At 44.2% G+C, this 21,034-nt stretch overlaps 1 protein-coding gene across 1 annotated transcript; it reads left to right on the top strand.

Annotated features, from left to right (window-relative positions):
- The first annotated feature begins 1,307 nt into the window (after positions 1-1,307).
- Positions 1,308-10,565, top strand: Ces2el1 (carboxylesterase 2E like 1). Its single transcript, NM_001431972.1, has 13 exons — positions 1,308-1,458; positions 2,076-2,280; positions 4,836-4,977; positions 5,593-5,726; positions 5,808-6,066; positions 6,813-6,911; positions 7,212-7,352; positions 7,474-7,554; positions 7,826-7,970; positions 8,372-8,509; positions 8,893-8,965; positions 9,452-9,678; positions 10,348-10,565. The coding sequence occupies exons 1-12, from the start codon at positions 1,383-1,385 to the stop codon at positions 9,636-9,638; spliced, it is 1,680 nt and encodes a 559-aa protein (NP_001418901.1). The 5' UTR covers positions 1,308-1,382; the 3' UTR covers positions 9,639-9,678; positions 10,348-10,565.
- The last annotated feature ends 10,469 nt before the right edge of the window (positions 10,566-21,034 follow it).

The following is a 21,034-nucleotide window of genomic DNA, read 5'->3' as shown; positions in this document are numbered from 1 at the left end:
GTGGCAGAGAGGTAGCTTAGGCCTGGCATGGATTTTTTGAAACTTCAAATCCAATCCCTAGTGACAAACCTCCTTCAACAAGAGCACACCTCCTGACTCCTCCAAAGCAGTCCAACTGGAAAGCAAACATTCAAATATGAGTCTGTAGAGACTATTCTCTTGCAAACCACTACACCAGCCAAAAAAGTCTTGAATTAAAAAGCACCAGGAAGCCCTGGAAACTTAAAGATGCTGATTCCTTGACCTGAGAAAGGAGGAACTGAAGACGACCTCACAGCCCCCAAAGCCTATCAGTTCTTTTTCTCAAGGAACTGAGAGGAGAGAGAGGAGCATCCAGTGAGGGCTGGGACAACAGACTGGACAGGTGTACATTGCAGTCACTACATTGAAACAATAGCAAGCGCTAATAGGGAAAGGCTTGGCCACATTATTTTTGGAGAGACAGAAAAGCACTGAGGATATAGTTCTGCAGTGCTAGGCCATCGGTCCATAGAGTATCAGGCTCCGAAAATACAGAACAAAGGCAAATCTCAGACTACAGGCTTACTTTGATCCCTGTATTACATCCTGTAGGAGATCAGCTGAGCATTGTGGATGTTCCTAATCCTGTACTCTTTGGTGTGTTCTGCCAAGGGTTCTTTGTGATTATCAAACTCCCAGTATAGACCTGTGCCTTTGGCTTTATCAAAGACTCTGAAAGCTCAGTGTTGGACTAGCAGGACCTGATTAAATGTTTGTTAAGTGAAGACCAGGAAATGGCACAATGCACAAAGGAACTTTCAAAAGATGGGAGACCTGAAATGGGTCCCCCATATCCACACAGTGGAAGGATCTGACTGGTGGAAGTTGCATTTCACATGTGTGCCAAGGTATTCACACATGCATATAAACACATACACAATAAAGAAAGAAGTGGGAAAAAATAAGTGTTCCTTATTTTTCCATAAGAGAGAGAGAGAGAGAGAGAGAGAGAGAGAGAGAGAGAGAGAGATCTTGAATGTATACCTACTCGAAGACCTCTAGGTTTTCCCTATTAGATTCCTGTTCCCTGAACTCCATCACCTTGACATCTAGCCAGTGAGTACAAGTGATCACAGTTTGAATAGATTTAGGTTTGAATACATAACTCCTGGTATTACAGAAGGACCTCAGATGCCATGGTATACCTTTCTAGTAGGCCAAAGAGCAGGAACAAAGATTGCTTTGGCTTCCGGCTGGCCTGCTCTTCTTTGGCAATACGAGCTTTGCCCCACCCTAGTGAATTTCCTGCCTACTTTATTTTAGGTCCAAATTCCTGCCTAGGCAAGGCTCACATCTTTTGTTTCCTGTCCATGGCCTATAGCTGTCTTGGAGCAACACAGACTCAGATCTAAGAGCTGACCATGACACTGTACAAACGTCCTGGATGTCTGAATGCTGTGACTTGTGGGCTCCTGCTTCTCGTCCTGCATGTGAGAGGTGAGACTCCTTCAGTAAGCAATGAGGAACAGGGTCAGAGCTGCTCAGTTTCTCAGAGTCAGCAGCTTAGCTTGTGGGAGAGAAGACACCAGGGAGGAAAAAGCTGGTAAAGATGGCAAATGCAAGGGTGGGAAAATGTGTGCCTCCCAATGCCTTCACCAAAGCCCACAAAGTGAGCCCTGCAGCTCACAGAGGTTCAGGGAAGCCTAAGGACACCCCACACTGGAAGAAAAGCCACTCTGGTGTAAGAAGGTCTAAGGAGCACTGCACCTACGGGTTAGAGGAAAGAGAGCAAAGGGGACACTTCCTTCCTCCAAGTGTGACTGTAGGTGCTACAGATCTTTGGGTGATAATGAAAATCATACATCCATGCTGCCAAGTGGCTCTGAGTATGTCTCCTTCTTATCCAGAGACATGCCCTGCTAACATTCAAATGGAGTATGAGCAATGTTCCTGTCTTGGGGGGTGTGAAGAATCTCCTATTTCCACATCCCACACCTGAGTCTACACACCTCAGATTCCCTTCCCCATGGACACTAGTGAAAATGAGGTGGGAATCAACCACATAGTGGAAACTGCCTGGACAAAACTAACCACGATGGCCTCTTCACCCACAGGCCAGGACTCGGCCAGCCCCATCAGGAACACACACACAGGCCAGGTAAGAGGCAGCCTCGTCCATGTGAAAGACACTGACATTGATGTCCACACCTTCCTGGGAATTCCCTTTGCCAAGCCTCCTGTAGGACCGCTGCGCTTTGCACCTCCTGAGGCCCCTGAGCCATGGAGTGGTGTGAGAGATGCGACCTCACATCCGGCCATGTAAGTTCTGGACCCAGACAATTTCAGGTACAGGGTGGGAGTGGGAGTAAAAGCATGCTCTGAGCTCTGGACCCAAATGAAATTCTTCCTTTTTCTCAACCCCATAGAAGTTTTCTGCTATAAAGTGCAGTGTGTTGTGCATTTTATGATACATAGCTAAGGTTTCTTTTTTTTTTTTATTAACTTGAGTATTTCTTATATACATTTCGAGTGTTATTCCCTTTCCCGGTATCCGGGCAAACATCCCCCTCCCCCCTCCCCTTCCTTATGGGTGTTCCCCTCCCAACCCTCCCCCCATTGCCGCCCTCCCCCCACCAGTCTAGTTCACTGGGGGTTCAGTCTTAGCAGGACCCAGGGCTTCCCCTTCCACTGGTGCTCTTACTAGGATATTCATTGCTACCTATGAGGTCAGAGTCCAGGGTCAGTCCATGTATAGTCTTTAGGTAGTGGCTTAGTCCCTGGAAGCTCTGGTTGGTTGGCATTGTTGTATATATGGGGTCTTGAGCCCCTTCAAGCTCTTCCAGTTCTTTCTCTGATTCCTTCAACGGGGGTCCTGTTCTCAGTTCAGTGGTTTGCTGCTGGCATTCGCCTCTGTATTTGCTGTATTCTGGCTGTGTCTCTCAGGAGCGATCTACATCCGGCTCCTGTCGGTCTGCACTTCTTTGCTTCATCCATCTTGTCTAATTGGGTGGCTGTATATGTATGGGCCACCTGTGGGGCAGGCTCTGAATGTGTGTTCCTTCAGTCTCTGTTTTAATCTTTGCCTCTCCCTTCCCTGCCGAGGGTATTCTTGTTCCCCTTTTAAAGAAGGAGTGAACCATTCACATTTTGATCATCCGTCTTGAGTTTCATTTGTTCTAGGCATCTAGGGTAATTCAAGCATTTGGGCTAATAGCCACTTATCAATGAGTGCATACCATGTATGTCTTTCTGTGATTGGGTTAGCTCACTCAGGATGATGTTTTCCATTTGCCTACGAATTTCATAAAGTCGTTGTTTTTGATAGCTGAGTAATATCCCATTGTGTAGATGTACCACATTTTCTGTATCCATTCCTCTGTTGAAGGGCATCTGGGTTCTTTCCAGCTTCTGGCTATTATAAATAAGGCTGCAATGAACATAGTGGAGCACGTGTCTTTTTTATATGTTGGGGCATCTTTTGGTTATATGCCCAAGAGATGTATAGCTGGATCCTCAGGCAGTTCAATGTCCAATTTTCTGAGGATCCTCCAGACTGATTTCCAGAATGGTTGTACCAGTCTGCAATCCCACCAACAATGGAGGAGTGTTCCTCTTCCTCCACATCCTCGCCAGCATCTGTTGTCCCCTGAGTTTTTGATCTTAGCCATTCTCACTGGTGTGAGGTGAAATCTCAGGGTTGTTTTGATTTGCATTTCCCTTATGACTAATAGAACAACTTTGGCAGTCTCCTGGTCAAAGATCAGTTCCTATAGGGAGTTATCTCTCAGTTTCATAGTGAGAAACAGATATAAACCGTTTCCAGATTCAGAGTGTGCCAAGTGATCTCTGCCACCATAGGAAAGTCAGTATAAACACATTAACCAGCAAGAGCCCAGAGTCAAGTATCGTGTACTATAAGTCTCTCAGGAGGCAGCAGTGATGTGTCCTTCACAACTCCATCCTCTACAGTCACTGATACAACCCAAAGAGTCAAGTGCCATCATCCAAAGAAACATGTAAAAGCTTCCTCTGAAGATTATGTGGGAAGCAGATGTACTGAGAGTTTCTGGATGTAGGGTAAACAACATCCCATGACTCTTTGGGACATCATTGTCCACTGAATTCCATAGTAACTGTGTAATTATAGCACCACATTATCCAGGTATCTTCATTTTGTTTCTTGCAGCTGTGATAAAATTCCTGGTAAAAAGCTGTTTAAGACAGAAACAGTTTACTATGGATCACAGCTCCATGTTTCTATCCATTACAAGGCGGAAACTTAAGGGAATAAATAATATCACAATCTTAACTGGGACCAGAGAGCTAAGAATGCATACCCATCTCCTAATGTTCAGTTTGCCTTCTCTGTTGATATTTAGAAGCACCTTCCTAGGGAATGGTTTCTCCAATAGTTGGAAAGATTACCACCTCAATTAAGAGAATTAGGAAAATCCCCATAGGCTAACCTGATCTAGAAAAATCCTTCATTGATACTATATTTCCAAGTGATTCTATGTTATCTCAAGGTGAAAATTAAGACTAAACTGTCTCAATAGGCATTAAAGAGTACAGAGAGATTGTCACTGCTTGCAGGAAATTATTCTCATAGAGAATAGTTCTCCAGACACTAGACTCAAAAAGAATAAAATATATGCATTCACCCAAGTGGAGACCTCTCTGTAAATCTGATTCTACCCTAGATTTCACTGAGCCTGTGACCTTTACCTTGGTAGGAAAAGGCTTTAGAGAGAACCATGCATTGGCAGGATATCTTGGAGGGAAGTGGCTAAAAGTTGCTGAGAGACAACCCAGACAAAAAAACTGATATTGACCAGCAAACATCTCTTGAATTAACTGTCTGCCATTGTCATCAGGTGTCTACAAAATGACAATATGATGGGTTCAGAGGATATGAAGATAATGAAATTGATCCTGCCCCCCATCTCTATGTCTGAGGACTGCCTGTATCTCAACATCTATGCACCAACCCATGCCCATGAGGGTTCTAATTTGCCTGTGAGTGCTGGATCATGGTCGACTGGGTGGTAATGGAGTTTTCTCCATTACCATTAGAAAGCACAAAACAACTGAATTCTGCTACAGTGTAAACCCTAGAGGATTCAAGAAAGCCTTCTTGTCCATGATGGCAGCTGAACTCTAGATGGGACACTGAGCAATGGAGCACTGGGAGATCGAGGTTGTGTTCCAGGAATAGATCAGGGCTTTCTCAGCCAACCTGAGCCCTAGGAATACAGTCAAATGTCTAAAGGCTGAACACTGAAATAAACCAAATTTTCAGCTTTGGGATATTGTTTGTGGCCAATGAGATTTGGAAATACTTTTGATTCATAATCCAGAAAAATGCTTATGGGGACACTCTTCTCTATACTTCTGGGGAGTCTAAACATAATGGTGACATTACTCTAGGCTGTGACTCCTGATATGACAATGAAGCTTGGAAATATTCTGGTGAGACTGTAGTTCATCATCTGTATCCAGGGTCTAAAGTACTGAGGGGTCCTATGTGTGTGCACAGTTGTATAAATACAAAGCAGTTGATAATCTAACAGGCAGTCCTACTTGAACTTATACTGGATAGAAGCCTCCTGACAGCTCTTCTGACTTCTCCAGGTGATGGTGTGGATCCATGGTGGTGCACTCACTGTAGGCATGGCTTCCATGTATGATGGCTCCATGCTGGCAGCGACTGAGGATGTGGTGGTGGTCACTATCCAGTATCGTCTGGGTGTCCTGGGATTCTTCAGGTGAATCTGGTGAAGGGTAGGGCAATGTGGGCTTGTCAAAAACTAAACAGCCCTGTGATCTCTGTCCCTTCTACTTCTCAGCACTGGAGATGAGCATGCAAGAGGCAACTGGGGATACCTGGACCAAGTGGCTGCCCTTCGCTGGGTCCAGCAGAACATCGCCCACTTTGGAGGCAACCCCAACCGTGTCACTATTTTTGGCGAGTCAGCAGGTGGCACAAGTGTATCCTCACATGTTGTATCCCCCATGTCACAGGGGCTCTTCCATGGTGCCATCATGGAGAGTGGAGTAGTTGTGCTTCCTGATCTTATCTCCCGTTCCTCTGAGATGGTTTACAGAGTAAGTGCACACTGTCCCTCCAACCTTGACTACTGTCTTAGCACTCACTCTAGTATGCTGGTACTGTGTTTAGTAGGGAAAATGAAGGCCATGGGAAGTAACTTCTCTTCATTGCTTTCTTAGACTCAAGGTTTAGAACCCTCATCACTACCCCATTATAGAGTGCTTTATACAAGTGCTTTATACAAAGGGCTGGTTGGTTGGTTGGTTGGTTGGTTGGTTGGTTGGTTGGTTGGTTGGTTTGGTTGGTTGGTTTGGTTTGGTTTGGTTTTGCTGAACATTTATATAAAGTTCATCAAAGCTGTACCTAACAGCTTCCATCACTGGCAAAAGAAAGTATGTATATGTTCAGGAAATGGTACATAGGCGAGAAAGCTTGATGTACAGGTGTGAGGATCTGAGTTCAGTTCCCCCAGAACACACATGTTGTTAATCCAGGGCTTCCTGTGGAAAGAAGGGAGACAGGGACAGAAAAGTTTTAGAAAGTTACAGACCAGCTAAACTGGAGTAGGCTGCAGCAAAACAAGAGACCATTTCTCAAATTAAGTGAAAGGCAGGAGAGAAGGCCAGGGCGAGATGGGGGAGGGATGTATCACTGTCACAATTGAGCAAAAGAAAAATGGGAACAATTTTGTTCTTGCTCCAGCCCACACACATTTGGTATAGCATTTAGAGCCGATGGCACTGTCTTGGGACTGGGAAAACTTCTCTGCCTGGAAGACAGCTTCATCCTGTTCTCGTTACAGATAGTGGCCAATCTATCTGGTTGTGCAGCTGTGGACTCAGAGACCCTGATGCAGTGCCTAAGAGGCAAGAGTGAAGCAGAGATTCTGGATATTAATAAGGTTGGCAGAATGGTGTGGCTGGGAAAATGGCAGATAGCAAGGTGTATTATAGGAAGTCCTCAATACTACGAACAAATTACCTAATCCCCATGGCTAGTATCATTTTAGTCCTTGGTGCAAAACCAATACCAACATAAGCTAATCTAAAAGTAAGGTTTCTTCAGGGATGATACGGGGGAGGTGTGGTGGAGAATAACTAACCTGAGGCAAATTAGAAAGAGGAGATGGAGTGGACGACATTCATTGGAAATCAGAAAATATATAATTAACACCTTCTGTCTGACTTTGAATGTTCCTCAGGTCTTCAAGATCATCCCTGCTGTGGTGGATGGAGAGTTCCTACCCAAGCATCCTCAGGAGCTGCTGGCCTCTGCTAATTTTCACCGTGTCCCCAGCATCATTGGCATCAACAATGATGAGTATGGTTGGATTCTCCCTATGGTGAGACTCATTTCTAATCTTCTAGGAGCCTAGGGACTCATCTGGTAGGAAATGGGAACTCAGAGATTTACAGATCTGTATCCATGCTGTGCCATACTTAAAAACATTCTCTCTATACTAGATCTTTGACTCAGCTCAGAAAATAGAGGAAATAACCAGAAAGACCCTGCCAACTGTTCTAAAGAGCACAGCCCTAAAAATGGTGAGAATCTTGGGGGTGCTGCCACAATTGTGAAGATCCCTATATGACTTTCACAGACAGAATCCCCAGAAAGTGTGTGTGTATGTGTGTGTGTGTGTGTGTGTGTGTGTGTGTGTGTGTATACACAACCACACATCTGCACATATACCTGCCTAAGGTCACAGAGCTTTCTCCCTATACCAGACTGCTTTTGCATTTCTCCATCCTGAGGCTATTGCCTACCTATCCTAGTGCCTGTTTAATCTCATTCTTTCTCATCACAATGTGGTAGATGCTGCCTCCTGAGTGTGGTGACCTGCTAATGGAAGAGTACATGGGGGACACTGAGGACCCCAAGACTCTCCAAGCACAGTTCAGAGAGATGATGGGAGACTTCATGTTCGTGATCCCTGCACTCCAAGTAGCACATTTTCAGCGTGAGTACATCTACAAGGTTGAAGGAAGAAGCTCGGATCTGTGGGTCCCAAACAAGCCCCATGGTGTCCAGGCCTGACCTATGTCAGGATCAGATCTCTGGTTTCAGACGACTTACAGTCTTTATCTGGTAAACGCTTATACTGAGAGTAAGATGGTGACATCTTATCTGAGTACAGATAAAGAAACAGCTGAGAGGTATCTGTCACTTGTCCTAACTTCTCCCCCGAGGGCAGAGTCATTATTGAATAGAGGACTTTCCCACATCCAATGCTCCAGGATGAGGTTCCACACTCAGCTGTTTTGATTCCAGCTACTTTGAGACTAAGGCATCTGTCACCAAATGTGTATCAGGGTAGTCTGGACAAAGTGCCACCATGTCATTCTATGTCCTCACCTTCAGGTTCCCATGCTCCTGTCTACTTCTATGAGTTCCAACATCGGTCCAGCTTCTTCAAGGATGTCAAGCCACCCCATGTGAAGGCTGACCATGGTGATGAAGTTTTCCTTGTCTTTGGCTACCTAGTTGGTGACATAAAATGTGAGTCTTCATGAATTTCCTTGATCTGGATGGAGTTATTGAAATCTTAAGGATAGCAGAGTTCTTAATCCAGTCAAGAAAACCAAGTCCTTATAGAAAGATAGAATCCAGTGTGCACCATCTTACAGCTCAAAACGTACATTAGGTTATAATCAGGACATTTCCAAGTCTACCTTGTGTTATTGGTAATGAGAAAATAATGGTGCAGGAACAAACTTGGCTGAATTCACTTAGAGTTTTAGATCCTGGGTTGTGGCAGGAGGGAAGGAGGGAACCAGACCAATAGTTTAGACTTGAGTGATCGCTAACTTGGTGAGTGTGAAGCATGAGTGGGCAGCTGCATGAAGTGGCTGGGACCTGGGTACCTGTCCTTCTCTTTTCAGTTCCACACACTGAGGAGGAGGAGCTACTTAGCAGAAAGATAATGAAGTACTGGGCCAACTTTGCACGGCATGGGTGAGAGGATGCCCTTCCCTCAACTTCTGCAAGGGTGGGTTGCTGTCCAGAACTCCCTTTGTGTGTGGTGAGCTCCTTCACATGTATGGTCCTTTATTACATGAGAGAGTCTTCCCTACTCTAGAGCATACTTTGACAAGCAGTTTACCACACAGTCAACTGCCATGAGCATGCACGCACGCACACACACACACACACACACACACACACACACACGGCACACTTAGTGTTTGTTTCCTGGACATCTTGCAGTAACTTGGTGGGTGGGCCACGGTATTGTGGTAATGTTCTTTAGCTTTTGCCTTGGAGAAGGGGGCAGAAAATGGGCCATGTGGGACAATAACCTTGTCCCAAAAGGAATAGAAATGCATAGGTCACACACATCCCAATAGTCCCCTTAACCCCCTGTCCTACTTTACTCACTGTCCTAAGCCAAATCAGGATCAAGTGACCTTCACCCAAATCTGCTGGCTGGTATATCCACAGGAACCCCAACAGTGAGGGTCTACCCCACTGGCCTGTGATGGACCATGATGATCAATACCTGCAGCTGGACATCCAGCCTTCTGTAGGTCGAGCCCTGAAGGCCAGAAGGCTGAAGTTCTGGACCAAGACTCTGCCCCAGAAGATCCAGGAGCTAAAGGGGGCTCAGGAGAGGCACAGAGAGTTGTAGTGCCCTGTGTGAAGAAAGGCATGTGGGCTTCATGTCTGAGGTTTGGAAAGTCTTTTAATCCTACCATTCACATAACCATTCATAACACATACAGTTATCCATTTTACCAATTTATATGACAAACCCTCTATTTGTCACTCCTCCACAAAATTCTGCCAACCTTTTATTAGAGGCACTCAATAAAAGCTCCTCTAATGATGTGGAATGTGAATGTGTGAGACTACACAAGTTCTGGCTGCTGCTCCAGATAGATCTCAAACTACCAGCAGATCTTGGTATACAAACCTGTGGACATGGTTGTTTAGAAACTGAATCAGAAATATTGCATGATCCTAGTAGTTCTATACCACTTTGAACTACATAGCAAGACCTGTATCTCAGAACACTAGCTGGATAACTTGCAAACAATAGAAATGTATGTAAAGTTCTTTGGAATGAGAAATACAGGGTGAGAAAATGAACTTGAGTCATTCAATCTTTCAGTTAGACCTTTCTGATTTCAGCCACTGAACATCCCAGCTACCAAAAACAGTGACTGTTGTCCCTAGAGAGGAAATCTCATCTCTTTCCTTCCCAAATTACAATTATCCACTTTTGTGAAAAGCTTGATTTGATATGTTCATAGACACCTCAAGCAAGGCCAGGAGTAGGGGTTGACCAGCAGGACCAAGTAGGCTTTCTGTAATAATAAATTTGCTCTTATGCACAGGGATTCTGCAGACACTGTGAAGCCCACACTTGTGTAAACAGCTATGTGAAGATCTTCAACTATGTGTGTGTCCTAGAGATGATATGGGAGAGAAAAAGAATGCCTGGGCATGTGTATCAGAAGAGATTTCTGTCCCTGGCACCCTGATGGCTACTCCATGTATGGAAATGACTTCTTTTCATTCATAAAATCCTAATAAAACCAACCTTTTCACGATATTCCATGTGATTTTCATTCTCATGCCCTTTTTGTTCTTATGGTTTTCAAGCCATGTATTCCAAGATCTATAGTATTTCATGTCCTTTACAATGGTGCCAATTTGTCTTCAATATGCCTTTTCTTTCCCTCAAAGCATTTTCTCTGTTATTTAAGAGGATGTATCCTGTATTCTTTAGACCCTGGGAACTCCTGGTCCCTCTTCCTTTGACCAACTTGTCCTCTTCTTAACCAGTTTTCTCAGGGCAAAGTCCCTTTGTTTCATTCATCCCTCTGAATACTAGCTGTAAGGCACCGTGACCTTTGCATGAAAACCAAGACTCCTATGTTGCCTGTCCTGGACACAAGAGCACAAATGAGAGGATATACTAGGAGGAGTCCCATCCAGTGTATAGCTTCAGGTCCTTTTATTGTCTCAGCAGCTGTATGTCTGTGTCACTTCCGTGTTAAGAGTCTTCTTTAGTAGGAAGAGGTCAGGGATTTTGAGATATGGTGTCACTATATAGCCCAGGCTTGGGTCATATTTACCAAGTCCCAGTACAGGTAAAGATGTGAAGCAACTGGCATCACATACATCGTTAGAGAGGGTAAGCAATGATGCAGTCATATTGGAAGACAGATTGGCATAGTCATCAAAGTTAAGCAAGCACAGACTTGTCACAAACTGCACAGCTTCTTGCTTACAGTTGCATCCAAAGGAGCTGAAAGCATTTGGGTACACAAAATTATGCTTGAAGTTATCTGTAAGGGTTTGATTAAAAAGTGTAGTGAACACACTTCTCATTATAGATAGCATCTAGAGGCCAAGGAAAGAGTGTTAAAGAGTCCTAGACTAGTTTGACTCCATATCAAGACATTATCTTAAAAAATAAAAAAACAAATACAGAAACCTACTTTTTCAGCTCAACTTGCTCTAGTTTAATGAGAAGCAGGACTGATAACATAGTCCTGTGAGTCCTGAGCAGATAATGGTGCTTTTGACCTTAGCTTCCGAGTGGACTTACCCTAATGTCCTTACTGTGGAATGCAGATTTGAGTTGATCTGATATTAGACTGCATAGATGCAAAGGACAAGATTGGAGACAGTCAAAGGTATGAACAGACTCTTGATAATTCAAGCAGTTTATATCAACAAGAGTTGCTGAATGCCAACAAAAGCATGTGTTTAACTTTTGAAGAAAATGTCAACCTGTCTTTCAAATGACTACACCATTTGCATATCTCCTAGGCATGCATGTGCGAGCGTGCCGATGGCTGTGAGTCTTTGCCAATACTAATTATTGTAGTTCTAAATCTATAACACACCTTAAGGATCAGAGAAAGGTGGAGACCATAGCTGTCCCATGCCAGTAGAAAAAAAAAAACAGAGGAAGCTAAGGAGGAAGGCCTATATGCTGGACTGTAGATGCTCTAGAATATTAGGGGCTGAAAAGGAGTGAAGGCCAGTCCCCAAGTGCTACTGTCTGGTTAATCCTTAAGATATTCAGGTTAGGCTGAGAGGGAGCTCCTGGTCTGCACTCTGTGATATGTCCTGGAAGGGTTCTCTGGGATTCTGGAACTCCTATTTATGGGTCTATGTCCCCAGCTTTATCATAGAGAGTCCCAGTGTTGGAATCAGCAAAGCCCATTAAATGTCTATCAAATATATATAAATGAGTGTGAACTTGATCATAATAGGGACTCACCACCAGTGTGGCACCAGTAAGGAGGTGAGATGAATGGGGAATGGGGACTTAAAATGAGTCACATAAAAAATAAACAGAGAAACAACTGAATTAAATAAGCAAGGTTCAACAAAAGAATTAAATGGAATTAATTATCTTATTTGATCACAATAGAATAAAACTCCCAACAATTAGCAAGTATGTGGTGAAAGGATGGGAGACAAAATGAAGTGGAATGGTTTGTGCACTGTCAAGAGAGGCAGAACTGGAGACATGACAGTGATGAGGAACAGCCTGATGTGGGCAGCCTGCACTATCATCCAAGGCCATGGTGATGTCCAGGCATGTACTGCTGTTGAGGACCATGCCTAGGTCCATAGTCCTGCCTCAACGGGGTTCTGTGTCAATGTCCATAGCCCATGTTACCAAATGACACTGGTGATCTGGCTTACTACAGGGGGCCATGTTGATGTCCAAAGGCTGAGCTAAACTGGCTCTGCCCCTCACCTGGGCACCATGGAAGAGCTGGCCAGTCCTAGCGGTACTTGATTGGGAGAGTTGGCCCTGCTTGTTGCTGGATAGCACAGGAGAGCTGGCCCCTAGTGGCTTGGATGTAGGAGAGATGGTAGGCTGACCAACTCAGCTACTACCCAAGTAGTATTACCCAAGATCCATGGCTTTACATTGTCCTTCCCCAACATCTGCCACATCTAAAAACTGCTAGAGTATGTGAGGGGGCCAGTCCTGCAGAACTAAAGCTACAGGATCTCCATGACAGAGGGCAACAATAAAATACCCAGTAGGAGTCCCAGTAGGGGCCTCAAATCAGACCAATGAGTCATTGCAATCAACATTTTCAAGTAAAGCTGTTTGGACAAAATGGTATTCTATGTGACACACTGAGACACATCACAGCTTTCACAGTAAGATTTGTTGTGGATGTTGTTGTTCTCTTACAGGATGGATGTTCCAAGGGTAGAGGACAGATATGGAGGGAGATGAGTAGAATTGGGGTACATGATGTAAAATTTACAAAGAATAAACAGATTTTTAAAAAAGAATAAAATCCCCAACCTACCTCAAGAGAAACTATAGAACACATACAATCTTGTGGAGATTAAATAGCATGCTATTGAATGATGAATGTGTAATTGAAAAAGTTTAAGTCTAAAAAATTCCTATAATCAAATATAAAGAGAAACACAACATCTCAAAAACCCATGGGACTTACTCAAAGCAGTCCTGAGCTATTTAAATGCCTAAATTAAAAAAAAAAAACAAACAAACCAATGTCAGGCCCTAGAAAATGGCTCAGTGTATAAGAGGACTTCTTGTTCTTGCAGAGGACCCAAGTTTGATTCCCAGCACCCACATGGCAGCTAACAACCATCCATATTTCCAGTTCCTGGGGCTCCAACACCCTCTTCTGACCTCTGTGATCACAAGGCACGCACATGATGAACATGCAAGCAAAGCCTTCATACACATAAAAACAAAACAAAAACAGCTAAATGTCCATCCCATTCTCCTTCTGATGACTCTTCAGCAAGCACCTCATTGGAGAAAATGGATAAACCATTACAGATTTCTGCTATTTTCTCTCTATTATACCCATGCTGCACCTGTGACTGGACAGTAACCAGGGTGATTCTGGGTTTGGGTTAAGAGTGACGAACACCCACCATGGTTTCAGAGGCCATATATGCAGGTCCTGGAAGACTAAAAAAGACAAAACTAGCAGAGAAGGCTTTTTCCAACCTAACAAACACTGGCTTCTGTCAGCTCCTCCTGGTCAGTGCGATCCTTCTCTAACAGTCACTTTGTCATGCCCCACCAGGCTCTTAGCCACACACCTTTGGGTACAAACCATGCCTGGGCTAGGCTGACAACTCATGCTTCCTGTGGTTAAACATCCTGCAATCCATGGAAGCATAGACCCAGGCCAGGGAAACAATCATGCCCCTGCATCAATTTCCTTTCTACCTAATGCTGAAGCCTTTCAAGAATCCTGCTTTTCTTCCTCTGTGTGTTAAGCAAGATTCTGTGAGGTAAAGATGGAGATTCAGGGACTGAGACAGCAGGTGGGAAGGGACCAAGGAAGGAGATGCAGGCAGAAATGATAGATGGAATTATGGTAACCTACACTACCCACCACCTTTACCAAAGCCTCCAGGGTGGCCACTGGAGCAAAGAGGGCCAGCAGTGCCTGAGGATACTCAACACTGAAGAGGAGCCCAGTTGGTGGGCATTTAGGAGTGTTGGACAGTAGGTCAGAGGATCAAGCACAAGGACAGAGGGTCTGCTGGGGCATCTCCCTGCTTGTTGTGTGGCTGTGGCTATAACAATGGTTGTAGCTGATAGTAACCCTTAGATATCAACGAAGGTAGCAATGCTGCCATTGTGCTCTGGGTGTGACACCCTATGCCCAGATAAGGGTCCTAGGCAAGTTTCCTAGTCTTAGGGCACACAGAAGTCTCCAGTCTCAATACCATGTGAATTGGAGAGGCTTCCTTATTGCACAGTCGGCAGCTGAGTCACCATGCTCAGATCAAACTTCTCTTTTTAAGTGTGTATTGTGTGTAATACCATGCCACCTTGATGTGGCATACAAGATGCCCAGGATTACTTTAAAAGGGAAGTTTGGCACATGGGCACTGGAGAAAGTTTCCTGAACAAAACACCAATGGCTTATGCTCTAAGATCAAGAATCGACAAATGGGATCTCATAAAACTGCAAAGCTTCTGTAAGGCAAAGGACACTGTTGTTAGAACAAAACAGCAACCAATAGATTGGGAAAAGATCTTTACCAATCCTACAACTGATAGAGGCCTTATATCCAAAATATACAAAGAACTCATGAAGTTAGACTCCAGGGAGACAAATAACCCTATTAAAAATGGGGTTCACCGTTGAAGGAATCAGAGAAAGAACTGGAAGAGCTTGAAGGGGCTCAAGACCCCATATGTACAACAATGCCAACCAACCAGAGCTTCCAGGGACTAAGCCACTACCTAAAGACTATACATGGACTGACCCTGGACTCTGACCTCATAGGTAGCAATGAATATCCTAGTAAGAGCACCAGTGGAAGGGGAAGCCCTGGGTCCTGCCAAGACTGAACCCCCAGTGAATGGGATTGTTGGGGGGAGGGCGGCAATGGGGGGAGGATGGGGAGGGGAAGCCCATATAGAAGGGGAGGGGTTAGGGGAATGTTGGCCTGGAAACCAGGAAGGGGAATAACAATTGAAATGTAAATAAGAAATACTCAAGTTAATAAAGATGAAAAAAAAAGGGAGGTTTGGTTGTGTGTGGTGACATAAACCTGTAAACATGTCACTCTGGGTAAGGTAGAAGAGGTAAAAGGCTCTCCAAATGCCAGGTAGTCTATGTTACACAGCAGGCCACTCCAAACAGACTCAACAGACTGAATTTGTACCTTTGTTTATTTAAATGTATATCTAACAGTAGTAGTTAAGAAAGAGGAGGCCATAAACTTGAGAAAAGATACATGAGAGGCATAGAAGGGAGGGAGGAAACAGAAAATGTGTAATTATATTAATCATTATATGTGTAATCCTATTATTTAATTTAATTAATACTGGAATGAATTAGCAAGAGTGGAGTAATCTGTGTGGATGGAAATACGTTCTTGTTGACCTTCAACAGTGATTTTGAATGCCTTTCAAATTTTGATTCTCAGCCTTGGTATGGTGGATGAGGACTTCCTACCCATGAACCCCAGGAGCTGTTGGCCTCTGCTGGTTTTCATCTTGTCCCAAGCATCCTTGGTATCAATATCAGTGAGTAAGACTGCACCACCCCTGTGATGAGATGTGCTTCTTAACTTCTTGCAGCTTGAGAATTCACCTGGTAGGTAGTGGGAGGTCAGAGATTCAATACTCCAGGTTCAATCCACTACAAACTGAAGACTCTTCTTGGCCTCCCTAGATTTTGTCCAAAACATAAAGGAAAGAACTGGCGGGACTCTGAAGACTGATCTGAAGTACACAGCAGCACAGATGGTGAGAGTCTGTGAGTTCCACTCCAATAGACAGGGTTTCCCATATATCCTGCTCAGAGACAAATGTTCAAAACTAAAGCCTAGGATATGTTTTCCAGGTAGGATTACCCTGGCTCCCTTGGACTTGTTCCATCCCATAACCAATCTCCCCTTCCAAGGCTGCTTTCTCCTTCTCTGGACCCAACTAACCATGTTCTTCCTGATTCTCCAGGGGTAGATGTTACCTGCTAGTGTAGTGGCTTACTGATGGACGAGTACATAGAAGGACCCCCGATGCTCTCCAAGTTAAGTTCCATGAGACAATGGCAGACTTCATGTTTATGACCCCTGCTCTGCAAGCAGCACATCTGTAGTTTGAGTACATCTGTAAAGAGAGTCAGATTGAGACTCTCAGTGTTAGAAATTCTACTCCATGAAGGATATCATGGGCTCAGTCTCTAGTACTAGAAAAAAAGAGGCCTGATTCATAAGAGGTATCTCAGAGCTGGATGAGTCCTGTGACACCCGGACTCTATGTTTTTATCAGGACCCTGAGGGCTCTCTCATCTAAGTAAATCCCATGTCTAATGGGAAAGAGTGAAATCTGTTCTAGTTACAGATAAGAAATCTGAGGTAGTGATGCTCTATTGCTTGCCCAAACTACTCAGGTATGAAAGCTAAAGCTGTGATTAACCAAGGCCTTACCAAGGCCTTTCCAGGGCTCTTGCTTCAGCCCTGGAGTCCATGCTCTCTCCCAACTCCCCAGCCCTCCAACAATTGTGATTCCTCACAACTTAAGCCAAGGTATCATTTCACAAAGGATGAGGCAGGACAGCTCTATGTGAGAGGCCCCTTTGTCATCATGTGTCCACACTCAGAGTTCCCATGCCCCTGCCTACTTCCATGAGCTCCTGTACCACCCCAAACTCTTCCGAGACATCAGACAATGTCATGTGAAGGCCAACTATGATGGTGAGTTCGCCTTTGTCGATATCTTTGGATTCTCCTTTGGGAGCAGCAAAAATGAGTCTTCTTTTCATGAGCCAGATGGCAACCCAGATGAGTACTTGAGGAGTGACTGGGCCCTGTTAAATAACTATCCAGTTAAGAAAACTGGGGCTCTTAAAGAGCCTCTTACAGCCATCTTATAAACAGCTTAAAAGCCCACACTAGTGTGAGAGTCTGAACCCTTCCCTGTCTAGACTGGTGCTCATTCCACCTGTCCCCTCCCTGACCATGGAGTCAGACCTCATATGAGAGAGAGTCAACGTTAGTCCATGCTATTGCCATAAATGACTTCACCATGTCAGAGAAAAGACTGAGGCATGCAGAGATTGAATTAGAGTCCTGACCTGCTAACTCAGTCTTCATCCTTAGAGCCTCTAGTTCTGTCTTCTCTGGAAGTTAAAGGCTATGATTTAACACTACTATCTACATTGTGGTCAGCTTGGAGCAAGGTCCCAGAAGACAGCTCCAGGTCACAAGCCACCATGTCATAGTGTCTCCTTGTCCTCAGGTCTCCATGTCCTAGTCTACTTCTATGAGTTCTGGCATCAGCCCAACTTTCTCAAGGACTCTAAGCCATCCCACATGAAGGGCAACCATCGTAATAAGCATCTCTTTCCCATCAGATTGTCCTATTGTGTGGTGATGAGTCTTTCTCATTCCCCAACAGCTGGGTAACTAAGGGATGACTGCCCCTACTTTTCAGGTGTCTTAAAGAAGGATTGGATCAAATGTGGGCCATTTTACAGCTAAAAACACTGCTGTGGGATTAGAATTCAAGTTCTGTGTTTCCTCCTCCTGTTTCCCTTTCCAACTGACCACAGTACCATGAATAGGGGTGTCTTATGTCATTCATTAATCCACATGTTTGTTTATGGGGCCTGGTTTGTTTTTGTTTTTGTTTTGTTTTGTTTTGTTCTGTTTTCGAGGAAGGGTATCACAGTGTTGGAATGGTGGTCCTACACAACCTAGCACGGTCTGAAACCCAAGGCCATGTGTCCCTTCTGTCTAGAGGCCTGAGATAACAGGTTGTATCACTATTCCAAGAAAGTTTTCTGAAAGTCATGACTTTTTCCTCAGACTACTACTCTATGACAGAGGTAAGGAAGGCTTTCTGTGTAGTAATGAGCCTAGGAGAGCTTCCATTGGAGGCTAGGACCAGTAAGGGCAGAGTAGGGAAGGGGTAAGCCTGGATCCTGGCAGGTGTGAGGTAGACATATGCAGGGCCCAGGGTCAAGCTAAGGAGGTATGGTACGTATGGAATATGAACTGGCAGCTGCATGCTGGGTCAGGACCAAGATTGTCTGAAGGATTGGATCAAATGTGGGTCACATGCAACTAGAGCAAGATATGCCAATTGTCTGCAATTGACCTCTCTGAGGAGGAGCTGTTGAGCAGGAGGCTCTACTGGAACAAGTTTATATGACATATATAAGTGGACACCCCTCAGCCTCTCTAGACAGAGGATTCCTATCCAGGGGTCCCCTTATCTGTGGTGACCTCATCAACATGAATGGATTCTTCACTAATAGGAGCCTCCTTTACAATGCCAGAGCCCACCCAGGCAGGAATCTCTTGTGGGAGATTCATTGAAACATTGATTTTCCTTATATCTTTTTATATCTAGGACACAGTCAAAAGGTGCCATATATAATGGAAGAGGTTCTCCTTCCCTCTGAAATTTTCCTGGAAGTGTCCTCTGAGCCCCACCCAGAGGTGAGTTTCTTAGTTGATCTTATCAAATTGGCAACCTAAATTAAACATCACTTCAGCTTACAGTTAGTAAAATATGAGAGTGATACAATTTTATTTATAATCACTGATTATCTCCCCACTGCCTAGCAGGAATGTTTTTTGTCTATACAAACATACCCTTAAAAGAAAGGACAAACAGCTCACATGATTCTGCCACACACAGAGCAGACACTAATGTCCTCCTTACATCAGGACACTTGCACCTCTGAGCCTCTATCCCCTAAGCATGCTCTATCCACTATCTTGACCCAAATCAGGAAATGAGTCTTTGACTCAGTAGAATTCAAAATGCCCTGTGCCTCACTCTACTAGAAGTCTACAGTTACAGGAATTCCCAAAGGCTACCCCGTTGGTCCTTGTTTGGCCACAATGCACAATGCATACAGTTGGATATCCAACCAGCTGTGGGTCATATTCTGAAAGTCTGCTGGTCGGAGTTCTGTACTAAGACCCTGCCCTAGAACATCCTGCAGCTGAAGGTGGCTGAGGACAGCTACATGCAACTAGAGCAAGATATGTCAGATTTTGTACTGAGCACAAAGGGGATCAGCCCGCAGTGCCCAAACGCTCTGAAGAGACAAGAGCCCCAGTAGATGCCAGATTTTCTCTACCACTAAATCTGTGATCTTCCTCTCCCCTTCACTTCATCTTCCTCCTGTACTTTTCTCCTCTTCTCTAAGGTCTAGAACTTCTCAAATGAAGCAGCTACTTTGGAGGTTGGTGATCTCATAGTGGGTGTGTGTATAATTTCCACGCCCACCTCTCAGTGTGTCCAAGTTTTCTTACACTGGCCAGTAAATTGTATCACTCTCATCTTTCACTAACTGTAAGCTGATGTGATGTTTAATCTTGAATATCAATTTGATAAGATCAACTAAGAAACTCACCTCTGGGTGGGTCTCAGAGGACACTTCCAGGAAAATTTCAGAGGGAAGGAGAACCTCCCCCATTGTATATGGCACCTTTTGGCTGTGTCCTAGATATAAAGAGATATAAGGAAAAGCCTGTTTCAGTGTGTCCATCTCTGCTGTTGCTACTGCCTTCAGCCATCAATATGAGATGAAGACGAGCAACTCTCCAGGAATCTTCCAGGCCTTCAGTACCAGATTGGAACTGTTAAAGCCCTGAGATTTGTAAACTGAGCAGAGACTGGGTTCCTTAAGGTCTCCAGGATACACGTGGCCATTGTTAGAGTGCCCAGCCCCTTAAAGACAAAGCCATTCTCGTAAATCCCCTTCTATAGCATATGCATACTCCATAAGTTTTGTTAATCTAGGGATCCCTGTGTAATACAGTGCTTACAATAAAATCCTCGTAAACTGCACAGTAGGTGCTGTGGCTGATGCTTTTGTCCCAACTACATGGAAGTCAGAGACAGGAGGATTGTACAACCTTAGTATTTCAAAAATAACCTCTTTGAAACATGGGCACTGCAGCTCAGTAATATATATTACATATGTAAATGAGTATGTATGTCATATGACAATACATGTATAACATATATGTATATGTGTGTATGTCACAGGGTATGTAGCTTATAAACAAATGAAGTATGTTCAGTTTTAGAGACAAAGAAGTCTAGAGTTAAAATGTCAGTAGACTTGCTGTTTAACAAGGATAGCTCTTTGGACTAAAGATTTTACCCAACATTCATCAAAGAGAAAACAGTGGTTCTCATGATATGATAACTTCCTAACAGCTCCAACTCTTAATTGTACTACACTGTAGATTAGGTTTCAACGTATGATGCAACTTAGATGATATCTATCATTGGCATTCAATAATTAACTCACTCATATCTGTCTTTCCCAAGTGGTGAAAAGATAAGTGGGCCTGAACATCCTCATTAGTCCCTCAAAGCTGAAATGTGTGTGTGTGTGTGTGTGTGTGTGTGTGTGTGTGTGTGTGTGTGTGTGGGTGTGGATGTGTGTGTCCACCTATAGGTCTGTAAGTCTGTGTCTCTATCTGTGTCTGTGTGCAAAGTTGGTTCTTATTAACACAGACAGGAAATGCTATGAAATTTACATTTGCATGCTTAGGAAATCT

The sequence above is a fragment of the Rattus norvegicus genome, chromosome 19, assembly GCF_021556685.1.
Source record: "Rattus norvegicus strain SHRSP/BbbUtx chromosome 19, alternate assembly SHRSP_T2T, whole genome shotgun sequence".
Lineage (NCBI taxonomy): Eukaryota > Metazoa > Chordata > Mammalia > Rodentia > Muridae > Rattus > Rattus norvegicus.
This window is presented reverse-complemented; position numbering and strand designations above follow the sequence as displayed.

What these genes read in the sequence shown, in the direction of transcription:
- Ces2el1 (NM_001431972.1), top strand. Translation starts at nt 1,383, where the DNA reads ATGACACTGTACAAACGTCCTGGATGTCTGAATGCTGTGACTTGTGGG. An exon ending in CCTCTGAGATGGTTTACAGA is followed by an intron (nt 6,067 to 6,812) that starts GTAAGTGCACAC and finishes TTCTCGTTACAG; the next exon opens with ATAGTGGCCAATCTATCTGG. An exon ending in CCAAGTAGCACATTTTCAGC is followed by an intron (nt 7,971 to 8,371) that starts GTGAGTACATCT and finishes CCTCACCTTCAG; the next exon opens with GTTCCCATGCTCCTGTCTAC.